At 37.7% G+C, this 21,905-nt stretch overlaps 3 protein-coding genes and 2 pseudogenes across 3 annotated transcripts; 1 reads left to right on the top strand and 4 right to left on the bottom strand.

Moving 5' to 3' along the window:
• On the bottom strand, positions 1,717-6,575 carry LOC18591272 (nucleobase-ascorbate transporter 3). The gene is made up of 14 exons (XM_007017309.2): positions 6,015-6,575; positions 5,441-5,538; positions 5,168-5,344; positions 4,627-4,727; positions 4,383-4,458; positions 4,234-4,293; positions 3,968-4,152; positions 3,786-3,882; positions 3,438-3,524; positions 3,236-3,294; positions 3,012-3,103; positions 2,834-2,911; positions 2,580-2,740; positions 1,717-2,198 (listed from the first exon to the last, which is right to left on the bottom strand). The coding sequence occupies exons 1-14, from the start codon at positions 6,172-6,174 to the stop codon at positions 1,983-1,985; spliced, it is 1,647 nt and encodes a 548-aa protein (XP_007017371.2). The 5' UTR covers positions 6,175-6,575; the 3' UTR covers positions 1,717-1,982.
• LOC108663000 lies at positions 8,162-9,099 on the bottom strand (annotated as a pseudogene).
• Positions 9,384-11,567, bottom strand: LOC18591273 (serpin-ZX). The gene is made up of 2 exons (XM_007017311.2): positions 10,981-11,567; positions 9,384-10,482 (listed from the first exon to the last, which is right to left on the bottom strand). Exons 1-2 carry the CDS (start codon positions 11,368-11,370, stop codon positions 9,700-9,702), a joined length of 1,173 nt encoding a protein of 390 aa, XP_007017373.2. The 5' UTR covers positions 11,371-11,567; the 3' UTR covers positions 9,384-9,699.
• LOC18591274 lies at positions 11,811-13,375 on the bottom strand (annotated as a pseudogene).
• Positions 15,397-17,760, top strand: LOC18591275 (protein NRT1/ PTR FAMILY 4.5). The gene is made up of 5 exons (XM_018125459.1): positions 15,397-15,445; positions 15,544-15,761; positions 16,136-16,582; positions 16,656-16,780; positions 16,884-17,760. Exons 2-5 carry the CDS (start codon positions 15,546-15,548, stop codon positions 17,758-17,760), a joined length of 1,665 nt encoding a protein of 554 aa, XP_017980948.1. The 5' UTR covers positions 15,397-15,445; positions 15,544-15,545.

Raw genomic sequence — 21,905 nt, forward strand, 5'->3', positions numbered from 1 at the left:
TCATGACTCTCTCTGGTCCTCTTCATGTGCGATAGTTCATGACTCCTAAAACATTAGAATAACATGAAAACCTTGTTCTTTTTTGCTGCAAAGGATGTTCTTTTTCCCCCTTTTTCAAAGAAAGGCTAACAATTTTTTTATCAGCCAAGTCGAGAACAGCCCCAGCAAAAGGAGAAGAGAAAAACCAAAAGTTAGACCATGGATGGGCCCCTAGTTGTCCTGTGCAATGGTGATAGGCGGCTATGAAAAATTAGTGGATAGCTTGCGGAGCATGGTTCCAAAAGGTAGGGCTGGAAAAAATTTTGTAATCAATTCGATGAATGGAGACTAAAGCTTGACCATAATTGCAATAGCAGAAGGATTGGATTTGGATACAAACACAACACCTAACTTCATCTTGCCCCTAAACCCAATTTAGTAACCATCTTCACTATGCATTTGTCTCATTCATTTCATGATTAGAATCGTGTAAAAATTAAGTTTGGATCTTTGGGTTTTTCCCCTTGTTGTATATATTACCAATATACACTGTACTTTACCAGTACTGGCATACTATTTCTGGTCTGTTTGCTTTTCTATCTAGTCCAACCGACCAAGGAGCAAAGGACCCATTTTAGAAAGGGCAGAAAACGAGTGAAGAGATAGAAACGCGTGGATCCCACAAATAAAAGATTCTCAAAAATCAAATCAACCTCAAAATGAGTGCTCCGTCAGTGGCTTTTGTTATTTCATTCTCTTGGATTTCTCGTTGATGTGCCCTCCACTGGTCAATGAAGCATGAAAACCGTTCACACTGCTCAAATACTTTTATACTGCTCTAAACAACAACTATAGTACTATACAAATCCATGATTGATCAATCTAAACCAATCCCATGAAATATTTTTGAAGTTGGATTACTTCAGTCTAGTCATAAGTGATGAAATATAATTTAAGATTGAGAGATAGAATAGCATTAAACCACCATTTTTGGCCTAACTTCATCAATCAAAGTCTCCCTTGACTAACATATCTGATAGTGACCTCCACTTTCTTTTTTATTATACTAAGGCGGCTCTGGAAGTTCCCTGACGATGTTTGGTGCTTGCTTTCACCGCCGCTTGACGTTTTCTTTTTCTAAATAAAAAGTTTGAGAGATGAGTAAAAAGCTTTGCTAACTTTGAGAATAAGAAACGTTATTCAAATTTTTTATCAGTTCTTGGTTGTCTGCATGAGCAGATGTTCAAAACAAAGATAATTAACTCGAGTTAAGTTTGCCCCTGCTAAGTCCAGATTAAGTTCCAAGCTTCGTAATCATGGGGAAGTCGAACTTTTCACTGGGTTGGCTTAGTTGGGTCGATTATTTCCTTCAAATAACACTGCACCTGTAGGGGAAGAGAGGACAACCCGTCTATGGGCTCAGATATGAGTCTTTAACTTCAACTGGACTTCAGAAATCTTGTCAGTTGATCTTTAGAGGTTAAACCAAGAGAGGGGGCAAAGCTAGAGATGGTTTTCTTCTCAATATTCCATGATCAATGGTCTTTTTCTTTGTTTTCTTCTTTCAGTTGAATGCAGAAGTTGCACTGTTACTGCACCCTGGAAGTATAGGCAACTGCAGAATGAAGCCCATCCAGGAGTACAGATTTTCTTCCTATTTTCCTTTCAAAAGAGGGAAATAAAGATACTGGAATATGAACTCAAAAGCCACTGTTAAGACTCCTCAAGACGATTATCAAGCAATATAAATATGTTTTTGATTAGTTCCTTCTGATGTTCCAACCCAGTTAATATCAAGCACAAGTCAAATTTCATCTAATTACCAACTTTGGAAAGCTATAAAACTTTACTTTAGGGTCTAAACTGCAAAGAAAATAACTGTGGCGGTAGGAAGATTAAAATTCTGCACAACGACCGACAGTGACACGTTTCATAAGTGATTTACCACATGCCTCATGCATATGCCCGTATTTTTAGCTAATATACAAACAATGTACTATGCTTTAGAGAAACCTGGTGGGCATATATTCATTTAATCTGAGGGGATAGCTGTAGAACTCCTCGGTTCTAACATCTCCCTTGCTGTGCTGGAATGGTTTCCACCATGGAACTCCTCTGTCATCCACATGCTTTGCTTCTAGTGTGTTATCAAGCACGGTCCCGACAATGATTGCCACAGTTGCAGGTGATGAGAAGATTGTGTTCAATATATTGTTAAACTGCATGCATTGTAATTAGATGCATATCAGACAGATGAAGCAATTAGACAAGAAAATATATTTCTAACCATAAATGCATCTTAAAATCTGGTGAACCAATGGAAACCGACCAGCATTTTGAAGATTTATCGCAATTAATTACAGTAAAAGACCATGACCCGGGAATTTGAACCTATAATCGGGTAAAATATGCGAGATTCACATGATGAATCATCTGCCCCATCTGAACATAAGCCTGTAATTGTTTTGCAGACCTGTTTTCTGTCAGAACTTAGTTATTTTACTTTTCAGTATACCCTTCAGAACCTTATCCTGCATATTAGCTTCTAATGACTGTGACAAGCAATATGGAGAACAAAACAATCACAGTACATAACTTACCCATCCGGCATCTGTTCTAACTGGTCCATGACCGTCTAATGGTGTATTCATTGCAAAGTATTGAGGAATTGAAAGCCCGAGGAATAGAGAGACACCCAAAACATAGATGTTTCTCATGGAATTATTATTTGCAAACTGTATGAATGTGATCCCGGTAGCAGCTGCATCAAGGGAAAACAGGGGATGGAAATACCCATTAAAGGAAACAATAGGATATCAGTTACAAAAACTATCATGACTACAGAGTTACTTACCAACAATGCCCAATAAAACGCAGTATATGGCAGCAAATATTGGCAATGGAATAGAGGCAAAAAATGCACCGAATTTCCCTGAAAGAATGCAAGGTAACAGAACCAAGTATGAAAAAGCGAAAATGATAAATATAGGGCAAAATTTCAATGCAATTTATGAGAAACTACAAAAACAAACCAAATATGGAGAAAAATATCATGAAACCAGTTGAAATCTGCACCACCCGTCTGCTTCCTATATGCGTAAGTCCCAGAAGGCCAACATTTTCTCTGCAAAATCATTCAGATGAGACAGTAAAACAAGTTTCTAAAATTCGGTGCTGCCTATCAGTTATAATTTTTACTGTTAATAACTACTCCATGAAGATTGGAAATTCTCCTTAAAAAAGCAAGCTTCCTTACACAGATGCAGTAGTACCAACAAGAGAACCGAAAAGCCCTTCAATCAGCATACCAACACCCTGCATTTAGAAGCAAGATGACTAAGTTATCTTCACCACTGACAAACTACTATAACAAGATTCAGGACTACAGTTCATGATTTTAGAGAAACCATTGATGAATAAGTTCCAAAAAAACAATGCACAGCAATCTAGGAAAGGACCTGTAAGCCAATACTTCTGCTGAGTACATGTGCTGGAGGGGCTGTGGCACCAGAAAGCCGAGCTGCTGCGAAAAATGTTCCAGTTGACTGCATTAAAAGTCATAGAAAGTGTAGGAAAGTTTCATTAGCAGCTGATTTCTCTGTTTCACCAGGAAATGTACAGAGGAGCAGACTTAAAATTTCGATTCTATATGAGATAATGGATCATAAAAGAGCTACAACACAGCAAAGTTTACACAGCTTCATGCAGACTAAAGTTTCAAATTGGATTGAGTTGAAACCAAAATGTCAAACATACAAAACAAAAATAGTACGTAGAATTGAAATCCCTTAAGATAGTGACTAAACCTCTGCGGATGAAACAAGTGCTGCACCTATCATCCCAAACACATGGGTAGCTCTGAATATAGGAGTACCCCACTGAAACGGGTATGGAATTTTAATCCTAGAAACAATAACATAATAATGAGTCATAAAAAGGATGATTTTTTGAAATCAATTACAAGTCAGTTATATGTTCATAAAAATACCAAGGAGCAGATGACATTAGGTAAGATCGATCTGTGCGGCAACTCTGTTTAGTTGCAGGCTTAACATTGTTGTAAGCACCAGACACAGTGAGGATAGCAGCGAAAGCCCAGATAATTCCGATGCATAAAAGCAAAGCAAACCTCTCAAGTATAAGATGGGCCCTTGGATGGATGCGCTTCAGGTACTGCAGCAAACAAGTATTCTTGTCAAATTAATAAGCAAGAATGCTAACATCAGACGTTACAGTAAGAGTAATTTATATAACCTGTTGAGAAATAACCAGCAGAATGAGCATAGGCAGGCCAATTTCCACACAGTTACCTAGCTGTATCATAAATTTATTACATCAAAAAGCAGTTCGTTTCAGTACATAGTCAGCCCCAACCAAGCACAGAAGCGTTCAAAGATAATTACCAATGGGAAGCCTCTTGCAAACAGACCAAGACCAACAAGACAAACCACTGGCACCACAACTATGGGACTAAATAATCTAGAGAGAAAGAAGTTAAAGAGAAAATTATTAGAAAAATCAGTGGTGAAAACTTGATAATTTACTGATCAAACATCCCAAGCCATTACTGACAAGCAGGCAAGGAGCCGCAAGCAATAAATAAGATAGGTAGTATGAATTGATACTCAAAACTATATTCAGCACTACCTTGTCATTTCCCCCCATGCCCTGCTATAGCCAAGGATGATGTTGACAAAGGAAGAAACAATTAGTGATCCTTGAATGGTTCTCATACCTCGGACAAACCGCTGCAAGCAAGCACCCACACCATAGTCATTGAGAAATATGGTGATTACTGATTAGCAAAGAACACCAAGGATGCTGAAGGTTATGACCTATAAGTAACATTATAATTTGGGAGATAATAATGGTTCTCAAAGGAGACTTGGTGAAAAAAGAATTAAGTTCAACTCAAGGAGGTTAAAAAGTGTGTTCTTCAAAGCAGGCGGACATACTGCCATCGAAGAAGTATTCATTGGATTCATGAGTTTTATGCTAAGGTCAAGGCCACTCACAATTTTTTGACATTAGTAAATGGTGGTCTGTAACTTATAAAACCTAAAATCAGAATTTTATATTATATATAACCTACTGAATGATGAATAATCCTAACTTAATTACAATGTAAGAACTTTATAATTTATAAGTTCCTATTGCTTTTTCTTATGTAGTGCTAAAGTTTACATACATCATGCTCAGATGTGAAGGCCTCGTCAGTATAATCATTGATGATAGACAACAATGGTAAGGTGTATGCAAAAGATGCACCCATCACTGTAGGAAGCCTTGAGCCAATAAGCGTTTGAAGCAGAGTATTAATGCCTGACATAAACAGCAAAGCTTGAATGACCCGGGCTTTGTCCCCCTGTTCATAGCAAACAGAGGATAGAGATATTAAAAGGCAGAATTCAATCAAAAATTTTTGAGTCGAAATTATCTTGTAAGGGTCATAAAAGCATACATGATCCCCGCCCATCCGAGGCACAATAGTAGTTGCAATCAAGACCGTAGTTCCAAGATTCACAATGTAGTGTTGGAAAGCCAGTAAAAGCGCTTGAGCTGTAAAACAAGTTGATTGTGTGAGATTAGTTGCAAAAGATTTCAATCCTACAAAACTTTCATTTACAAGGTTGAACTTGAGCCAATTATTCATCTAGTAAAAGCAAACAACTGATTTTATCCTGAGTGAAAAAGGGTAGTAAAATGTACAGAAAGGAGTGACAGGACTTGAAGAAAATCGAAAGGGAATCAGAACAACTGATACCAAGGTGTCCTTTAAAGAATTTAATGAAAAGAACCCATAAAAAAAAAAAAGAAATATTCAAAAGTAGCTTAAAAACTTTAAGAACAAAAGAGATCCCCTTCGATCTTCCAACTTCACCATCTAAGTACAAAACATGCAAGAATGAAAAGAAAATAGTAATAGTTATACCAACTAAAACAGCAAGCAACTTTAACATAAAATCTTCAACTTTAGTCAGCTTTTCTTATTAAACTCGACCACAGAGACAAAAAGGTTAAAAAGAGAAACTGACGCCAAGATGGATTGGAGTGGATGCAGTATTGAAGCTGGTGGAGTTGCTCAGCAGGAGTCCAAGTGGGTCCCCTCGAAAGCCCGAGATTCGGTGGTGCAGAAGGCGGTGGAACCACTTGCGGTGGCGGTGGTGGATGGTGGTGATTCTCTGTTTCTCCCATCTTTTTTTTTCTCCCTCTTGCTTCTCAGTTAACACCCTTTTTCTTAGTTGTCCTCGTAATCTTTCTTTCTGTTCTCCTTCACTTCAAACAGATAGCAAGCACTAGACTTTCCAGATTCTTTCTGTTCTCTTCCCCCCGTACTGGCAATAAATCACCGACGCAAAACCAAAAAAGAAAGAGAAAAAACATAAAATAAGAAAAACAGATATGATTAAAGAAAGCACCTTTTGTTTTGTTCCGATAATGGAAAATAGTAAACAAAAAAAGCCAGCTCAGTTCAGGTACACCCAGAGAGATAGAGAGAGAGAAAAGAGAGAAAAGGGGCAAAAGCTAAAGGCAAAGGCAAAGGCAAAGGCAAAGCGGGGGGTGTGGCTGAGTTCGGATTACGTTAAGCTTTGTGACTTGTCGTGTTTTGAGGAGAATAAAATACCGCAGGTTTCTTCGTATGTGGGCGTGGCGGTTAAAGTCGTAAAGAGCGCGTGGGGGTCTCTTACTCTTCTTCTCTTCACCATCTGTTTTCTTACATTCCACTTCCCAGGATCTTACGATGTACGTATTTTTGTTCCAGTCTAACATTCATTTTCGTCGAAAATAACATGTTTGCCATTCCCCGTGTTCCTAATTTTTCTTTAGAATTTTTATTCCTTTGGTATGACTTTTAACCTAATCAATTAATACTACATACCTAAATAAGGAAAAAAATGTTACCTTCAAGAAATTTAACTTCCAACATATCGGTTTGACGCTATTCCAAAAAAAAAAACATATGGATTTGACAAGTAATTACATAAAGTTTCTTATTTTTTAATATTTTAAAACGAATAAAAATTATTTATCTATTTTTTATATATTTTTATGAATTATATTAATCTTGTTATAATTTAATACTTGAAAATAAAAATTAAGATCTTAAAACACGATTTCGGGACAAAATATAAAATCAACACTACACTTTGTTTAACTTTTTGTTAAAAAGGGTTTAATCTAAATCTAATTTCAAGGCTAAATACCGATAAATTCACTTGTCAAATCAAAAGCTTTTTTCTTTTATTCAATAATTCAATGAAAACCAATGAAGACCAGGAGACCAAGCACCGACTAACAGATCATACCCCCCACCCAGAACAAGCTTTAACCTTTTCCAATAATTGCATTATTAAGCCATATTCACACTTAAGCTAAGCATTACCTCCATTATTAAACATCTAATCTTTTTCTAGCTGATTCATGATAATTACTCTCCACCTGTCGAAGGCTTTGGACATGGAAATTCAGGAGGCAGGGGAATGGAGTTGGTTTGTAATTTTGGGAGATAAAGAGAGGCAGATGTGGCAATTCAAGCAAGCAAAAAGCGAAGGAAGGTAAGGGCTATAATTAGAATGATTTAAAATTTCGCGCCAGCCACGTGAAGGCCATGCAATGCGTGGGGACAACGACCTCAATTTATGATACTTTTAATTAATTAATTAATTAATCTTAGCAGGTACAGGCTAATTAGCCTAAAGTAGGCATGGCCGACCTTGCTATATGTACTTCCCAGTCCCCTTCCCCATTCCCCACCTACTTCATATACTTCCATTTGCTTACGGTGAAATAACTATGGAAAAAGCAAGTGAAATGAGTAGGAAAATCATTGGAATATCTGAATTTTTGTAAAGCTGAAGCAACTGTACCCAGACCTTTCCCTGGTTGTCTCTTTGTGCAGAAGACCATACCTTGTTAATCAGTTGGCCTTCTGGTACCACTCTATACGTGGGGAGGGGGCCTCCATTGCAGGCTCTATCCGACGTTAGGGAATAGCATGAGAAACTGAACCAGAGGGCTAGTTCTCGGATCTGTCCCCTGGGTCATTATCTATGGAGTTGACATTGGCCGTGGGAAAACTTTAGTATCATGAAACTCATAAATATGTGCCTAACCAATGCATCAGATTCGTTGGTTTCAACTTTCCTGTTATGTATTTATGATTGTTTCAGAAAAGATGCTATACTGTTGACTCTCTTTATATTACATGTACACTGAATCTGAAGAGAAGAGGGAAAAAGAATATTTGCATTGGATCAGTACAGATCCAGCTTTTTATTTAAAAGGTTATATACCTGTTTAAACTATAGAATATTAAGCCACATTGGGGTTTCAGGCATTTGGAAAACACTGCAAACTAATCAGATGGTTATATTTTACCACAATCTTCTACCACGTGCTAGGAAAGATCCATTCATACGAATTCTCCGGTATATCGCAGGCTGGTTCAGCTTTCAAGAGGATTGAGCACATGCCCCTATGAACAGAACAACGCCAGTCACATCTTCTCTGATCAGGAAAAGGAAAGGATGGTCAGCAGCCCCAAAGTCATTTGCAATGAACAGAAGAGTTTGTAGAGACCTGCTGTGACAGCAGCGGCCTGTAGGTTTCTGACCCACAGTCGAATCAGACATTAATTCCTTTGAGACCTCCGAAGCTTCCTTTGAGAACCTCCGAAGCTTCCTTTGAGAACTTCCGAAGCTTCGAACCAGAATGAAATCTTGAGCCTTGGGATCCTGAATTCACCAACTTCTACTGTTCTAGATGGATGGAAGGTGGCGTTCTAAGAAACCAGATTCGGAACTCGCTTACTCTACCAAAGTTTGGCATGCCATCTTTTCCCTCTGGAAGACAGATGTACAAGGAGAACCGACGGTTATCTCCATCTGATCGATTCACGGAGGTCCATTGTTCGGAAACTAAAAGCAAATCTCAACTCCAAGCAAGAACATTGCCTTGCTTAGGCTATAGATGCGATAGAGTTCACCAGCAGAGAGTGAAGAGCAAAGCACTGTTGTTCTAAAGAGGGAAGGAAGGACGTTGCTGCTTTGCCGCGTTGGAGTTAAGCTTAGAGTGGGCCGATGGGGGCTTTTGTTTGTGGACTGTATGCCCATGCCTCATCTCTTATTGGGATCAAGTCTATTTGATAAGATAGTTCTTGTTATAGGCTCTGGGTCAAGCCTGCACAAGTAATCTATCTGAAAAATGAGCTGAAATTTGGCTATCTGCATCATTATCTTCTCCTTCGGAACCCTCCTAATACTCTTTACCATTATTATCTAATACATTCTTCACCACCTTTGACATTTGAAGGATTCATTTTGCAATGATAGATTTCAGGAACATAAATAGTAATGGAAAAATGTATTGGATAAAATTAACAGAAAAAAAAAAAAAAGAAAGGGTAAGAGAGGAGAGCTAAGCTTTAAGTATTCAACAAGTCAAAAGCCATGAGAATGTATTTCTAATGGGAACAACAAGTAGTTTATTGTTATAACCTACTGGGATCAACAGCAAAGACATAGGAAACGAAAAGGAAACTTACAAGAAAGCATAAGTCACACGGGTTAGACTACACAACCACTTAAGCGGCACTAGGCTCTGGCATATGCAAACTACAACACATCAACCGGATGCTTAAAATAACCACAAATCTTCCATTTGTTCAGCTAGTTATCCTCCTCGTACACATTTTCCTACATAAGGATCAGAACAGATTTATCAACTTTCAAGAGGATTGAGGACGTGCCCAATGAACAGAACAACTCCAGTCACATCTTCCCTGATCAGGAAGAGGAATGGATGGTCAGCCACAAAATCTATTTTTTCCTCAACAAGCACACCCCTGAGTCTTATAACACCAGCAGAAGCAGCTGCAGCTTCTGTCCCTTCTTCATTAACTTCAATGAAAGATTTATGGAATATATTTGAAACATACAGGCTTTGACCCAAAGGCGAATCCACCATCTCTGTCAAACCTCCTTCACCAGAGAAAGGCAATACAAGTCCTAATCTCTTCAGAACTTCAGAAGCTTCGAATCCAAATGAAATCTTGAATCTTGGAATCCTGAATTCACCCACTTTAACTGGTTCATATGGCAGGTGGCGTTCCAAGAAACCAGATTCAGAACTCACTTTCTCTACCAAAGCCGGCAGACCATCTTTTGCATCTGGAAGAAAGAAATACATGGAGAAACGACGCTTATCTCCACCTTGTTTATACGGAAGCCCTAGGACTTTGAAACCATCATACGCACCAACGGCTTGCTTCTTTTGGCTGGTCATAAAAGGTGCCTTAACAGAGCTTCCATTTACAAGGTAGAAGTCATTTTCTTTTGTTTTTGACGCATCGAACGTTTCATTCCAAGCTCCTTTGAAGTAAAGTGCATTAGCAAATATAAGCCTGGTTGAACCATCAACCGACCCTGGCGGAAGAAGTTGTTTAATAAGACCACTGGTCTCCTTTTCTGCCCACAAATTCACTTCACCAGCCACTTGAACAGCCTTCAAAGATACCAACAACATTAAAAAAAAGAAGAAGAACAGTTAACATATTCATTTAACCCAGAAGTTAAAAAACAAATGGCAAGTGAATGCTACCAATATAATCAATAAACATATCATTAACTTATGTACTACCTATACATCAGTGGTACAGGAATTAGTTCATATATTCCTTCCTATAAGTAGCTTATACTTAATTATCTACAGTTTCAAGGAATGCTTGATAAGTACTATCTATAAAAAAAATTCAAAAAAAAAAAGGTACTATTTCTCATAAGTACTGTGTTGAAATTCTTATTTTCAAAATATGGGCATGGCTACATCTATAAGATTTGGGAAACAATTGGGGTCACTGGATCCCCATAGATTTGAAACTTGAAAAATATCCAGTTTTGCAACGTGTTAAGATCCCAGCTACATTTGAAGGGAAAGAACAGAGACATATTAAAAGCAGCGATCGGAAGACAAACATCAGAATCCAAATAAAGAAGCTACTACCTTGGTTTGGAAATCGACTTGATTAGAAGCAGCCTTGTAGACATTATCCACAACCTGTTTGAAAGAAGGCTTGAGAGGGAGAGACTTGTCGATCCAAACCCCGTTGGCAAACGACAACCGGGGCCCACCCGCGGGGCTACCGTCGGCGAACACAACGGAAACGAGCTCGGAGGAGAAGGAGCCGAGGTGGTCGTTGGATGCTGACTTGAGGAAAGAGAGGAGCTGGTCGAGGGTTGGGCCCGTAGAGCCAGCCGCGATCATGCTGAGCACCACGTGGATCGACAGCGGCGAGAAGGCAAGGTTGGAGTCCTTGGCTTCGGTCTGGAGCACGTGCTTCGTCAGGCTTAAGGTTACGTCGGTTTGCCTCCTGATCGATTCACGGAGATCCATTGTCGGAATCTAAAACACAAACAAGTCGAGAACAAAGTTAGCCCTTTTACTTCACTTAGGTTTTAGCTCAAGTCTTCGACAAAGCCGAGCCGAAACAAGGACCGTTATCTTTAAGCAGGACAGCTGAATATTTAATATTGTGAAATGGGACCGTCGCGGCTTTGCCGCGTAGGAGAGAATCCGTGTTGAACACTTGAACTTTCGCTTTGCGTGGGAATTAAGCTTCCTTTGATATATATATATTTTTTATTTGGATAACAGAGTAAATTTCACCTATTAATTAATTGAGATTAAGTATTTAAATATTAATACTATTTTTAAAATTTTTAATAAAATAAAATTGTGAGACATAATGATTCAAAATGAATAATATTTTATAAATTTATATGAATATCATTAAATAAAAAAAAATACAAGTGAGAATCCATTAGAATATAAATTACAACTCCAATGTGATTGCTTTACAACTAAACAACTTAGCAGTGAAGAACAAAAACATTAAAAAGAACGAAAGAAAACGAAGCTACCAGAAAGCATATACTATGCTTTGGCATGTGTGAAATGCAACATCCAGATACTTGAGATTTCCACAATCCTGAATCATTTGCTTGTCAGGCTTTGATATGCTGGGGTATGTTCATTCTCCTTTATAGCAAATTTATCAGCTTTCAAAGGGGATTGAGCACATGCCCGATGAACAGCAGAACTCCACTTACATCCTCTGTGATCATGAAAAGGAATGGATGGTCAGCCACGAAATCTATCGTATCCTAAACTAAACGTAGCACTTCCAAATGCCACGACAATAGCAGCAGTACAAGCTGCAGCTTCTGTCCCTTCTTCATTAACCTCGATGAAAGATTTATGGAATATGTCTGAAACATACGGGTTCTGACCCTCAGGCAGATCCGCCATCTATGTCAAATCTGCTTATTGAGAAGAGAAAGGTGATACAAGTCCTGATCCCTTGACAACTTCGCAAGCTTTAAACCCAGATGAGATTTTGAACCTGGGCATCCGGAATTCACCTACTGCAACTTGTTCGTATGGAATGTGGCGTTGCAAGAAACAGGATTCAGAACTCACTTTCTCTACCAAAGCTTTCAACCCATCTCTTGCATCTGGAAGATGTACATGGTGAAACGGCGGATATCTCCACCTTGCTTATAAGGAAGTCCGAGCACTTTGAAACCATCATAGGCGCGAATGTACTGCTTCTTCTTGCTGGTCATAAAGGGCACTTGAACAGAGCTTCCATTTGTAAGATAGAAGTCATGGTCTTTTGTTTTCAATGAATCGAATTTTTCATTCCAAACTCCTTTGAAGTAAAGTGCATTAGCAAATATGAGCCTGGTCAAACGGTTCACAGACCCTGGAGGAAGAACTTGTTTAATAAGACCATTCGTCTCCTTTTCCGCCCATAAGTTCACTTCACTCCTCATGAGATCAGCCTTCAAAGAAACTAAAAACATGACAAACAAAAAAAGTTAATTGGCATAAGAATTTCCCAGATAGAAAAAAAAAAGGGAAAATCGAATAGAAAATATACTAAACAAGATAAGATCATAGTTTAAAAACAAACAAAAATTACAGAGGAGAGCAAATATAATACCTCGGTTTGGAAATCAACTTGATTGGAAGCAGCCTTGTAGACATTCTTCATTATCTGTCTAAAGGAGTGCTTGAGAGGGAGAGACTTGTCGACCCAAACACCATTAGAGAAAGACAAGCGGGGCCCACCCACCGGGCTGCCGTCTGCAAAGACCGCGGAAATGATCTCGGAGTAGAAGGAGCTGAGGTGGTCGTTGGACGTCGACTTGAGGAAGCAGAGGAGCTGGCCAAGGTTGGCACCATTTGAGCCAACGGCGATGGCGCTCAGCACCACTTGTGCAGACAGCGGCGGGAACACCAGGTTCGAGTCCACCTCGGCTTGGGTTGTGAGAACGTGCTTCGTGAGGCTCAGAGCGACGTCGGTCTGGCTCCTGATCATTTCACGAACATCCATAGTTAAGTCTGAACAAAAAAAGTAGCTTGAGTGAAGAGCGAACGAGGGTTGTGTTTGTAGAGGAAATTCAAATGACCATTGTTGCATTTGCCGCGTAGCGCAGGAGACTCAAGCTTTGAGTGTCCACGGTAGCATTATATTGAAGCTTACAATCGCCAGTCTGTTTGTGGATTCGAGGCCCATATCTCATCTCACAATTGGGCTCAAATCTATCTGAAGCTTTCTCATGCCATTGTATGGCAAGAGTCCAATGGAGGGTTGAACAAACATATGGGTAAATGATTCTAATGCCAACAACGTACTGACAGACAAGTTAAGAGAGAATGACAGGCTTAACTTAACTCTAAATAAGACAATGGAGTGGTGTTCAGCTCTCCTCTGCATGCTAGATTGCCCTTCATTAAAGGCAATCATTGAACTCATAGCACATTGAGAGTTAATGTCATCTTGTCATTGCCTACTGTCAATTGACAAGGACAAAATGCTAACATCTTCATAGTTAATTTGCTCTGTTGAATGAAAACTGCTTGCAGAGATATGGTATAAAATTAGTTCGCCGGCAGTATGGAATTGTTTTCTTTCTTTTCCCCCATAACAGATGGTGGGTGGCTGGACCACTTTCAGAAGTTGAATATTATAGTACCAAATTTTTTTGTCAAGGTTACAGACTCCAAAATGAAACATGGTGTAATTGTCAACCCAAAACATGTTTTTTTAAGAGTATTATGGAAGTGCAAATGGCTTTAAACAATGGATGTCGGTCGCTGTATTATCATCACAGTCATCATGTTGAACATTATCTTAATAATTCAGAACAAAATCATTACAATTTCGAACATACATATAATTTCATGCCCTCTGATAAGATTATTAGGTTGATTGTTCCAGACCAATTTGTGGGAAACATCTGTCCTGGTCAAATACTATATTCCTGTGCCACGAATTCTGCTTGAATTAGGGACATCTTTCGAATTAAAACATCCGACATGTTGCAAATTCTTTGAATTTCCCTTAGTATTAAACCGCCTAGCAATTTATTAAAGCCAACATGCATGCATATATCCAATGTAAAGGTGTCTGAATTTTTTAAGAGACCCCAATGTTGCAGACAGCTCCAAATGTTTTGTACCTACCTGATTCGTTCCTGCGCTGACTATGAAACATAAAGATGCCTCAATCTCCTCCAATGGAAATTATTTTCAGAACAGTAGTTAATGTCCGCATCGATGTCCAATGCCAATTGTTTATAGTGACTGCTAATTGTGTATTAATTACTGCCCAACGCCAAGGATCTGCAGAATTCTCTGGCATCATGACAACAGGTTAAGGTTTGCTTTTATGCCTGAAATTGAGGGCAATAGCACTGTTTGAGACGTGGATTACTCATTCATGAACAGGACTGATCTACATTATTGAAACTTCTCAAGAACTTATTGGAGGATTTAGAGTTAAAGAAAGACAATCCTAGCTAACTCCATGAGTAAAACAAAGAAACCCAATTTGTAAGAAAGCATCTGAAAATTTTAGATTCCACTCGTTAGAATATCATGGAGTCAAAAAATATTAAAAAAAGTCAATTGAGAGAGAAAGGTCTGATAAGAAACTAATAATCAGTCTAGGAGAACATTTCCAAAACATCTAAATGCCATGCGATTCCTTCTTTGTCTTTAATCCTTGTCGGCCTTTAACAGCAAATGATCTTCCTCTCTCTCTCTCTCTCTCTCTATATATATATATATATACACACACACACACACTCAAACGAGTTGAAATTGTATCCTACAAGCCCATCTCTCATTAAGAAGTAGAGTTCTGTTCCCTCTCTTTGGAGCCAGAGAAGATAGGAAGCTAGCTCTCAGCACAATGGTAAGTGGCGGCAACTTACTGAGGATAATGCAGATATTTGCCGCCACCCTTCTTTTATTGGTCATCCCTTAATTGTTTCATTTGCTTCAGTAGGCTAAATAGTCTCTTCTGTTATCACCTGACAGGGCATCTTTTGTGATTTCAAAGCCCAAGCCACGCAAGAAACAAGACTAGGAGGACAGAGGGCTACAATTTTTGTCTATGGTAACCATTCCTTCTTCCTTTCCCCTCTTCAGAAATTTGCTTGTATTGTAATGCCTTTCACTCTTTCCTTAGCTGTTTTTAATTGTGATTTCCTGCAGCCATGGAAGGACTGGAGAATATGGCATTTATCGCCAATGCCATAAGCCTGGTAACTTACTTTTACGGCTACATGAACTTCAGCTTAACAAAATCTGCAACCACCCTTACAAATTTCATGGGGATTTCATTTTTACTAGCACTCTTTGGAGGGTTCATCTCTGACACCTACTTGTCAAGATTCAAGACTTGTGTCTTGTTTGGGTGCATAGAATTGCTGGTAAGTTATTTATCATCCTCATATTTTGTTGACAAAGCTAGTACAGAAAACTAACTTGTCCACCAATCAAACTGATTGTGTGCCATAGCACTTTCCATTTGCTACCGTAATCAGTGTCTATGCATCAACTCCATGATTTTGGCTAAGGGAAACCATAAAAAATGCAGCAGCCTAACACTTTTACAAAGAAAAGAAATGGTATAACCCGTTGACTAATTTAATTAAGCACAAAAAATCACCAGTTCTTCAATGTAAATGAAAACAAATCCTGAATAACATGTGTACTCTTTCATGATGATCAAATTAAGAATTTAATCCTCTATTATGGAAACGGCTCTGGTAATATAAGATTTGGTTGATTCATAAATTTGCAGGGATATGCCCTCTTAGCAGTACAAGCACACTTCCACCAACTAAGACCAACCCCTTGCCAAGGTCTTGCCGCAAGCCAAACAAATCAATGCCAGGCTGCAGACAGCGGCCAGGCCGCAATACTTTTTACTGGTCTATACCTCGTTGCTTTAGGCACCAGCGGGGTTAAAGCAGCTTTACCATCATTGGGAGCTGACCAATTTGATGAAAAGGATCCTAAAGAATCAGCTCAATTGTCTAGTTATTTCAACTGGTTCTTGCTTAGTCTCACCGTTGGAGCTATAGTTGGGGTGACTTTCGTCGTATGGATAAGCTCAAACCAGGGCTGGGATTGGGCGTTTGGCGTATGCACCGTGGCGGTCTTGTTTGCCCTTGTGTGTGTAAGCATGGGCAAGTCATTGTATCGTAACAATGTTCCCAAAGGGAGTCCTCTCCTTCGTATTATACAGGTAATTAGCATTACAAAAAGAAAACATGCTTACTAATAGGTCAAAGATTCCATATTGATTTTCTTCACTTTAGGTGTTAGTGGTTGCTATCAGAAACCGAAAGCTTCCACTACCAGAAATGGCAGATGAATTGCACGAGATTCATGACAAGGAAGCGGGGGTGCAAAATGAAACTCTCCCGAGAACTGATCAATTCAGGTACACCCAGTTTTTGATAATTCACAGTTCTGAAATGTAGCAGTATATATTTGCTATAACAAGTTGTAAAGTTTTGCTCTTGCATTTACCATGAAATCTGCAGGTTTTTAGACCGAGCAGCAATTGGCCCGACCCCTGGCGATGCCTCAACATCAATAAGCGCAGGACCCTGGAGGCTGTGTACAATAACACAAGTTGAAGAAACAAAGATCCTAATACGGATGCTCCCGATTATACTCAGCACGGTTTTCATGAATACTTGTTTAGCTCAACTCCAGACTTTCACTATCCAACAAAGCACAACCATGGACACTCGTATCCTTGGTTTTAAGATGCCAGGTCCCTCCATCCCGGTTATTCCCCTGGCGTTCATGTTCGTTTTTATCCCAATATATGATCGCATTTTCGTCCCGATTGCTCGAAAAGTAACAGGAATCCCTACTGGAATTCGATATCTTCAACGAATTGGGGTTGGACTGGTGCTCTCAGCCATTTCCATGGCAGTTGCTGGAATTGTTGAAACACGACGCAAATCCGTGGCCATTCAGCACAACATGGTGGATTCTCTTCAGCCTCTGCCGATGAGTGTGTTTTGGCTTGGATACCAATATGCTATATTTGGGTTGGCGGATATGTTCACGTTAGTTGGGCTGCTAGAGTTCTTCTATGCAGAGAGTTCAGCAAGGATGAAGTCATTGAGCACAGCCATCTCTTGGTGTTCACTAGCTTTCGGATACTTCTTGAGCTCGGTGGTGGTGGAGGTGGTGAACAAGGTCAGTGGTGGATGGCTGGCTAATAACAACTTGAACAGAGACAAGCTCAACTATTTTTACTGGTTATTGGCAGCCGTGAGTGTGGTGAACTTTGGTATCTACTTGGTTTGTGCCTCTTGGTATAGGTACAAGAAGGTGGAAGTCGTGAATCAAGAAGAAAATAGCAAATCCTCTAAGGGAAAGCAGCTTGAGATGGTGACAATTTAGAATCACTAGGTGTCTAGGTCATACCACCTTATTACATAAATAAAGTTAACATTAATTATGAAAATAAAACCCTAAAGATTGAATCAAATGGGAGAAAAATTAAAGTGAGTACTCCTACTAATTTGCTAACATCACCACAATTACTAGCCATGGATTAGGACCCAAATTGCAGACAAATTTTGAGATTACAACAAGAGGTACAATTATCAACGTCTCAAACTTATATAACAATTAAGTGTTTAGTATCACGTGTATTGTGCTTATAAAGCGATAAAATGTTGATACATTGAAAATATGATCCGTCAAATCCTATATTATTATTTGTAACTCAATATAGCTACTTAGCTTAAAAAACACTTCAAAATTATATAACAAAGTTTAGTATACCCTTCACAGACACAAGAACATGTGATCGTGCATTGCAATAATGCCATAAAGGGGGCCACCATTTAAACTAAACCATGGTTTCATACTTTGTGTCTATCTCTAGGGCTTATATAACATTTACCTGCATGAAGATGCCTACTTCCCCATTCAAGGGGCTGACATTCTATCTATTTAGTAACGATGTTGTCGCCTATAATCAATTGTCTTTCCTACAAAATGAAGATCTTAGTTCTACTGGCTGAAAAGGTATAAAAGAGAAACTACTATCTATGAACAGGAATAATTGAATAAACCCATAACATAGGAAAATATGCTAGGAATTCTGATCTCTTATAATCATATATTAAAAAAGAGATTGCTTATCCTTTTTACAAATGTAAGTGACTATTTTTTATTGGCATTGCAAGGTAGCATGAAGAGTGTCTTTACATGACACACCAGACTTTGTTAATCTATCTGTTAAGTGATTTGACTCTCTCAAAATGTATAAAAATCATTTTAAAAGTATTTTATTCTCTAATTTTGTTTCAAATTAAGTGGTTACATATTACAAGTTTGCACGTAGTATCTATGAACTCCATGAAAATATCATGTTCCTACTAAGAATGGTAACCCTAAGGTTTGGGGTCCTCAACATAAACATTTTCTTGTTATAAAAATTCAAAAGAAGCACCTCTAAGAGACTAAAATCTCTTTAAATTAATCATCGAAAATGCTTGTATCTTCATATATACTTTAAAATATATATATTAAGTGTGAAAAGGAAATGGTTGAATGGACATGGGGCGAGAAAGCACATGTCGAGAAGATAATAATAATAATAATAATAGTAATCTTATTATTCATTGATTCCTTGTTCTCTATCGATGTGTAATTAAGGGTACCACTTATATATAATTTTATACAAAGTAATACTTCAAAACCCTCATGAATTCACACCAAGAACAACTCAACGCCAGGAAATGGGCATTAAATTAAAGGGCAAAAAAGATGATTGGAGGGTTGTAAGTTAACAAATGAATGGGAAAGAAGTAAGTACAAAGAGAGAACCCTAAGAAAGAGTTTTATAAGAAGACAGAAGGCATTGGATCCAGATCCTCGGCCATTAGAATATCCACTGTATCATCGAGTCAACAAATAAAGTGAAGGATACTCATGAGGGATAAGCTGTTCATATTCGGGAGAAAGGGTCTCGTGAGGGGAAACAAAGACTATCCAGAAAATTAATTTCTCGTACAACTAGATGCCACTTGTTTCCTTGTTGTTTCTCTTGTTAAGATTTACTTAGACTAATGTGAAATTAAGGCTTTTCATTTTTATTTTATTTATTTTGTAATATGATTGGAACTATTTTCGGATTTTGCTACCACTAATTTTCTCTCCGAACCATTATAAAAGTATACTTTCTCATATTGACAAGATACATTCAAGATTTTACTTATCAATTAAATTAATCCGTATTTATAATTTAATTTTAATGTATAATTGAATAACACTTCATCCAAAATACATTGACTTGAGTTTTGACAAATATAGCCAAAATTCGAGGATAATTCGTAATATATATATAACTTTCACTACACTCAAATATTTATAATACTGAGAATTATTACATTAATACACATGTAATACACATCCTAATAGTTTTCAAGCTTAAATTTAGGGTATAGGGAATGCCAAAAAATAAGCATAATCACATGAAATTGCTGAGAAAAAAAATAATCACATGAAACTTCACTACATTAATTCCAATAAAATATATGTACTTGCAAACCAAAAAATGTTATAATAATGTGTAAAGTAATTAGTAACAATTGATTACCAAGTGATTATTATCACCAGAAACAATATATTTGCTTGAACCAAGTTGAATTTTAAAATTTAGCAAAGTTTATTATGAATATACAGAGAGGGTTGTTGGGAAGGGAAGAAAAGGCAAAAAGCTGGATACTTGTGCCTATATATATTCATAGGGTTTGATGTGGTTATGTCCCACCAGACACTGACCCAGAACCAACGTTCCCTTTCTGGTATTTCTTTTGCATCCTGGAATTAAGAAAGAAGAAGAAACCAAGCTAGCTCTCAGAACGAAAATGGTAAAATCTTTCCTTATTTGAATTTCAAGATGGTCGTTGAAAATGCTCAAGAAATGTGGTGTGTGTGTGTGTGTGTCTTCTCCATGAACAAAATGTGGAGAAGCTGAGCCCACCTGCACCCTTGTTTCTCTTTCTCACTGGCTAATCTGTTTCGTGTGTCTCTATACAAACAGGAAATCCATAGAGAAGATAGACATCAACCAAGGCAAGAGAAAAGGGTAGGAGGATTGAAAGCTGTACTTTTTGTCTATGGTAACCACGATATTGCCCTAACCTGTCTGCATTTGATTAGTTAAGAATGGTTTTCGTCTCTGATTGTGGGTGCTTCATTCATGCAGTGACGGAGGGGCTGGAGAATATGGCGTTTATTGCTAACGCCGTGAGCCTTGTGACTTACTTTATGGGGTACATGAACTTCAGCTTGACAAAATCTGCAAACGCAGTTACAAACTTCATGGGAACTTCATTCATCCTAGCACTCTTAGGAGGACTCATCGCTGATACCTACTTGACAAGATTCACAACCTGTGTCCTGTTTGGATTCCTGGAATTGCTGGTACGTTGTCTTATCATCCCCACACTTTCACATATGGATCAACATCTGCCCTTCTCGACCCCTTGTTTCCTGCTTAAACATCATATATTATACACTTCTGCTCTCTTGTTCTACCCTCTCTCCAATTCCAGGGTCTTTGGCTTGGACATTGAAATGAGAATCTTGTAAATGGAGTTGGTTGATCAATTAATAATCAAAACATTTACAACTTTAATCATTACTATTTGGAATTCCAAATTTATTGGTTAATATAATAACAAAGAAATCATTTCATTTTCTTCATCAAAAGTTTCAAACAAGAACTACTTCCCACTCAATCAAGCATCAAAACTATTTACTAAAATTGTTTGGAATTTTAAGGTTAATTTAGGGTTCCAATTTGTTAGTTAATACTAGTAAAATTTTGGGTTCAATATCATATGGGGGGAATCTTTTTTCTCTAAAAGCTTTTCCATGTATTTGTATCAATTTCAAATTGCTTAAAAGTCAACAAATGCTTAATTATATAAATAAAATTAAAGAAAAGCTTGAAACTAATCATTGCTTGAATTACATAATAATATGTAAACCTGGCACTAATATGTAATAATAATAAGTAAAATTCATTGCTTGAATTTTATAATTAAAAGTAAAAGTTATTGCTTGAATTATATAAGAATAAAATTTATTGCTTGAATTATATAATAAAAAGTAAAAATAAAAGTTATTGCTTGAATTATATAAGAATGAAACTTATTGCTTGAATTATATAATAATAAGCAAAGGTTACGAAATTATATTCTGATGTTGATTTAAGGAAAAAAAAATACTATTAGTCTCTTTCAAACATGGCACTACTATTTTTTTTTTCTAAGTAATTTCTATCTATTAATTTCTAATTAATTCTAGTCTTGAGTTTGTTAATGTTGTAAACCATTGCTCTATATGATATATATTCCTCTAGTCGGTGGGAAAAATATATATCATCGATTAAATTACCGAAACAACAATTTGACAAAAAGAGTAAAATTTCTTATACAACTAAGGTAGGTACGAAACTTATTTTAATAAAAAGTGTGTCATCATGGCATTGCATGATTCATCTAGTCCTCTTTATTCTTTATTCT

The sequence above is a fragment of the Theobroma cacao genome, chromosome 8 (genome assembly GCF_000208745.1).
Source record: "Theobroma cacao cultivar B97-61/B2 chromosome 8, Criollo_cocoa_genome_V2, whole genome shotgun sequence".
NCBI lineage: Eukaryota > Viridiplantae > Streptophyta > Magnoliopsida > Malvales > Malvaceae > Theobroma > Theobroma cacao.

Coding starts and splice junctions, on each gene's coding strand:
- LOC18591272 (XM_007017309.2), bottom strand. CDS start 6,174: ATGGGAGAAACAGAGAATCACCACCATCCACCACCGCCACCGCAAGTG. Junction 4,294..4,382: donor TTGCAAGAGGCTTCCCATTG/GTAATTATCTTT, acceptor TTTATGATACAG/CTAGGTAACTGTGTGGAAAT. Junction 2,912..3,011: donor GATATTTTTCTCCATATTTG/GTTTGTTTTTGT, acceptor GCATTCTTTCAG/GGAAATTCGGTGCATTTTTT.
- LOC18591273 (XM_007017311.2), bottom strand. CDS start 11,370: ATGGATCTCCGTGAATCGATCAGGAGGCAAACCGACGTAACCTTAAGC. Junction 10,483..10,980: donor AAGTCGATTTCCAAACCAAG/GTAGTAGCTTCT, acceptor GTATCTTTGAAG/GCTGTTCAAGTGGCTGGTGA.
- LOC18591275 (XM_018125459.1), top strand. CDS start 15,546: ATGGAAGGACTGGAGAATATGGCATTTATCGCCAATGCCATAAGCCTG. Junction 15,762..16,135: donor TTGGGTGCATAGAATTGCTG/GTAAGTTATTTA, acceptor ATAAATTTGCAG/GGATATGCCCTCTTAGCAGT. Junction 16,583..16,655: donor CTCTCCTTCGTATTATACAG/GTAATTAGCATT, acceptor TCTTCACTTTAG/GTGTTAGTGGTTGCTATCAG.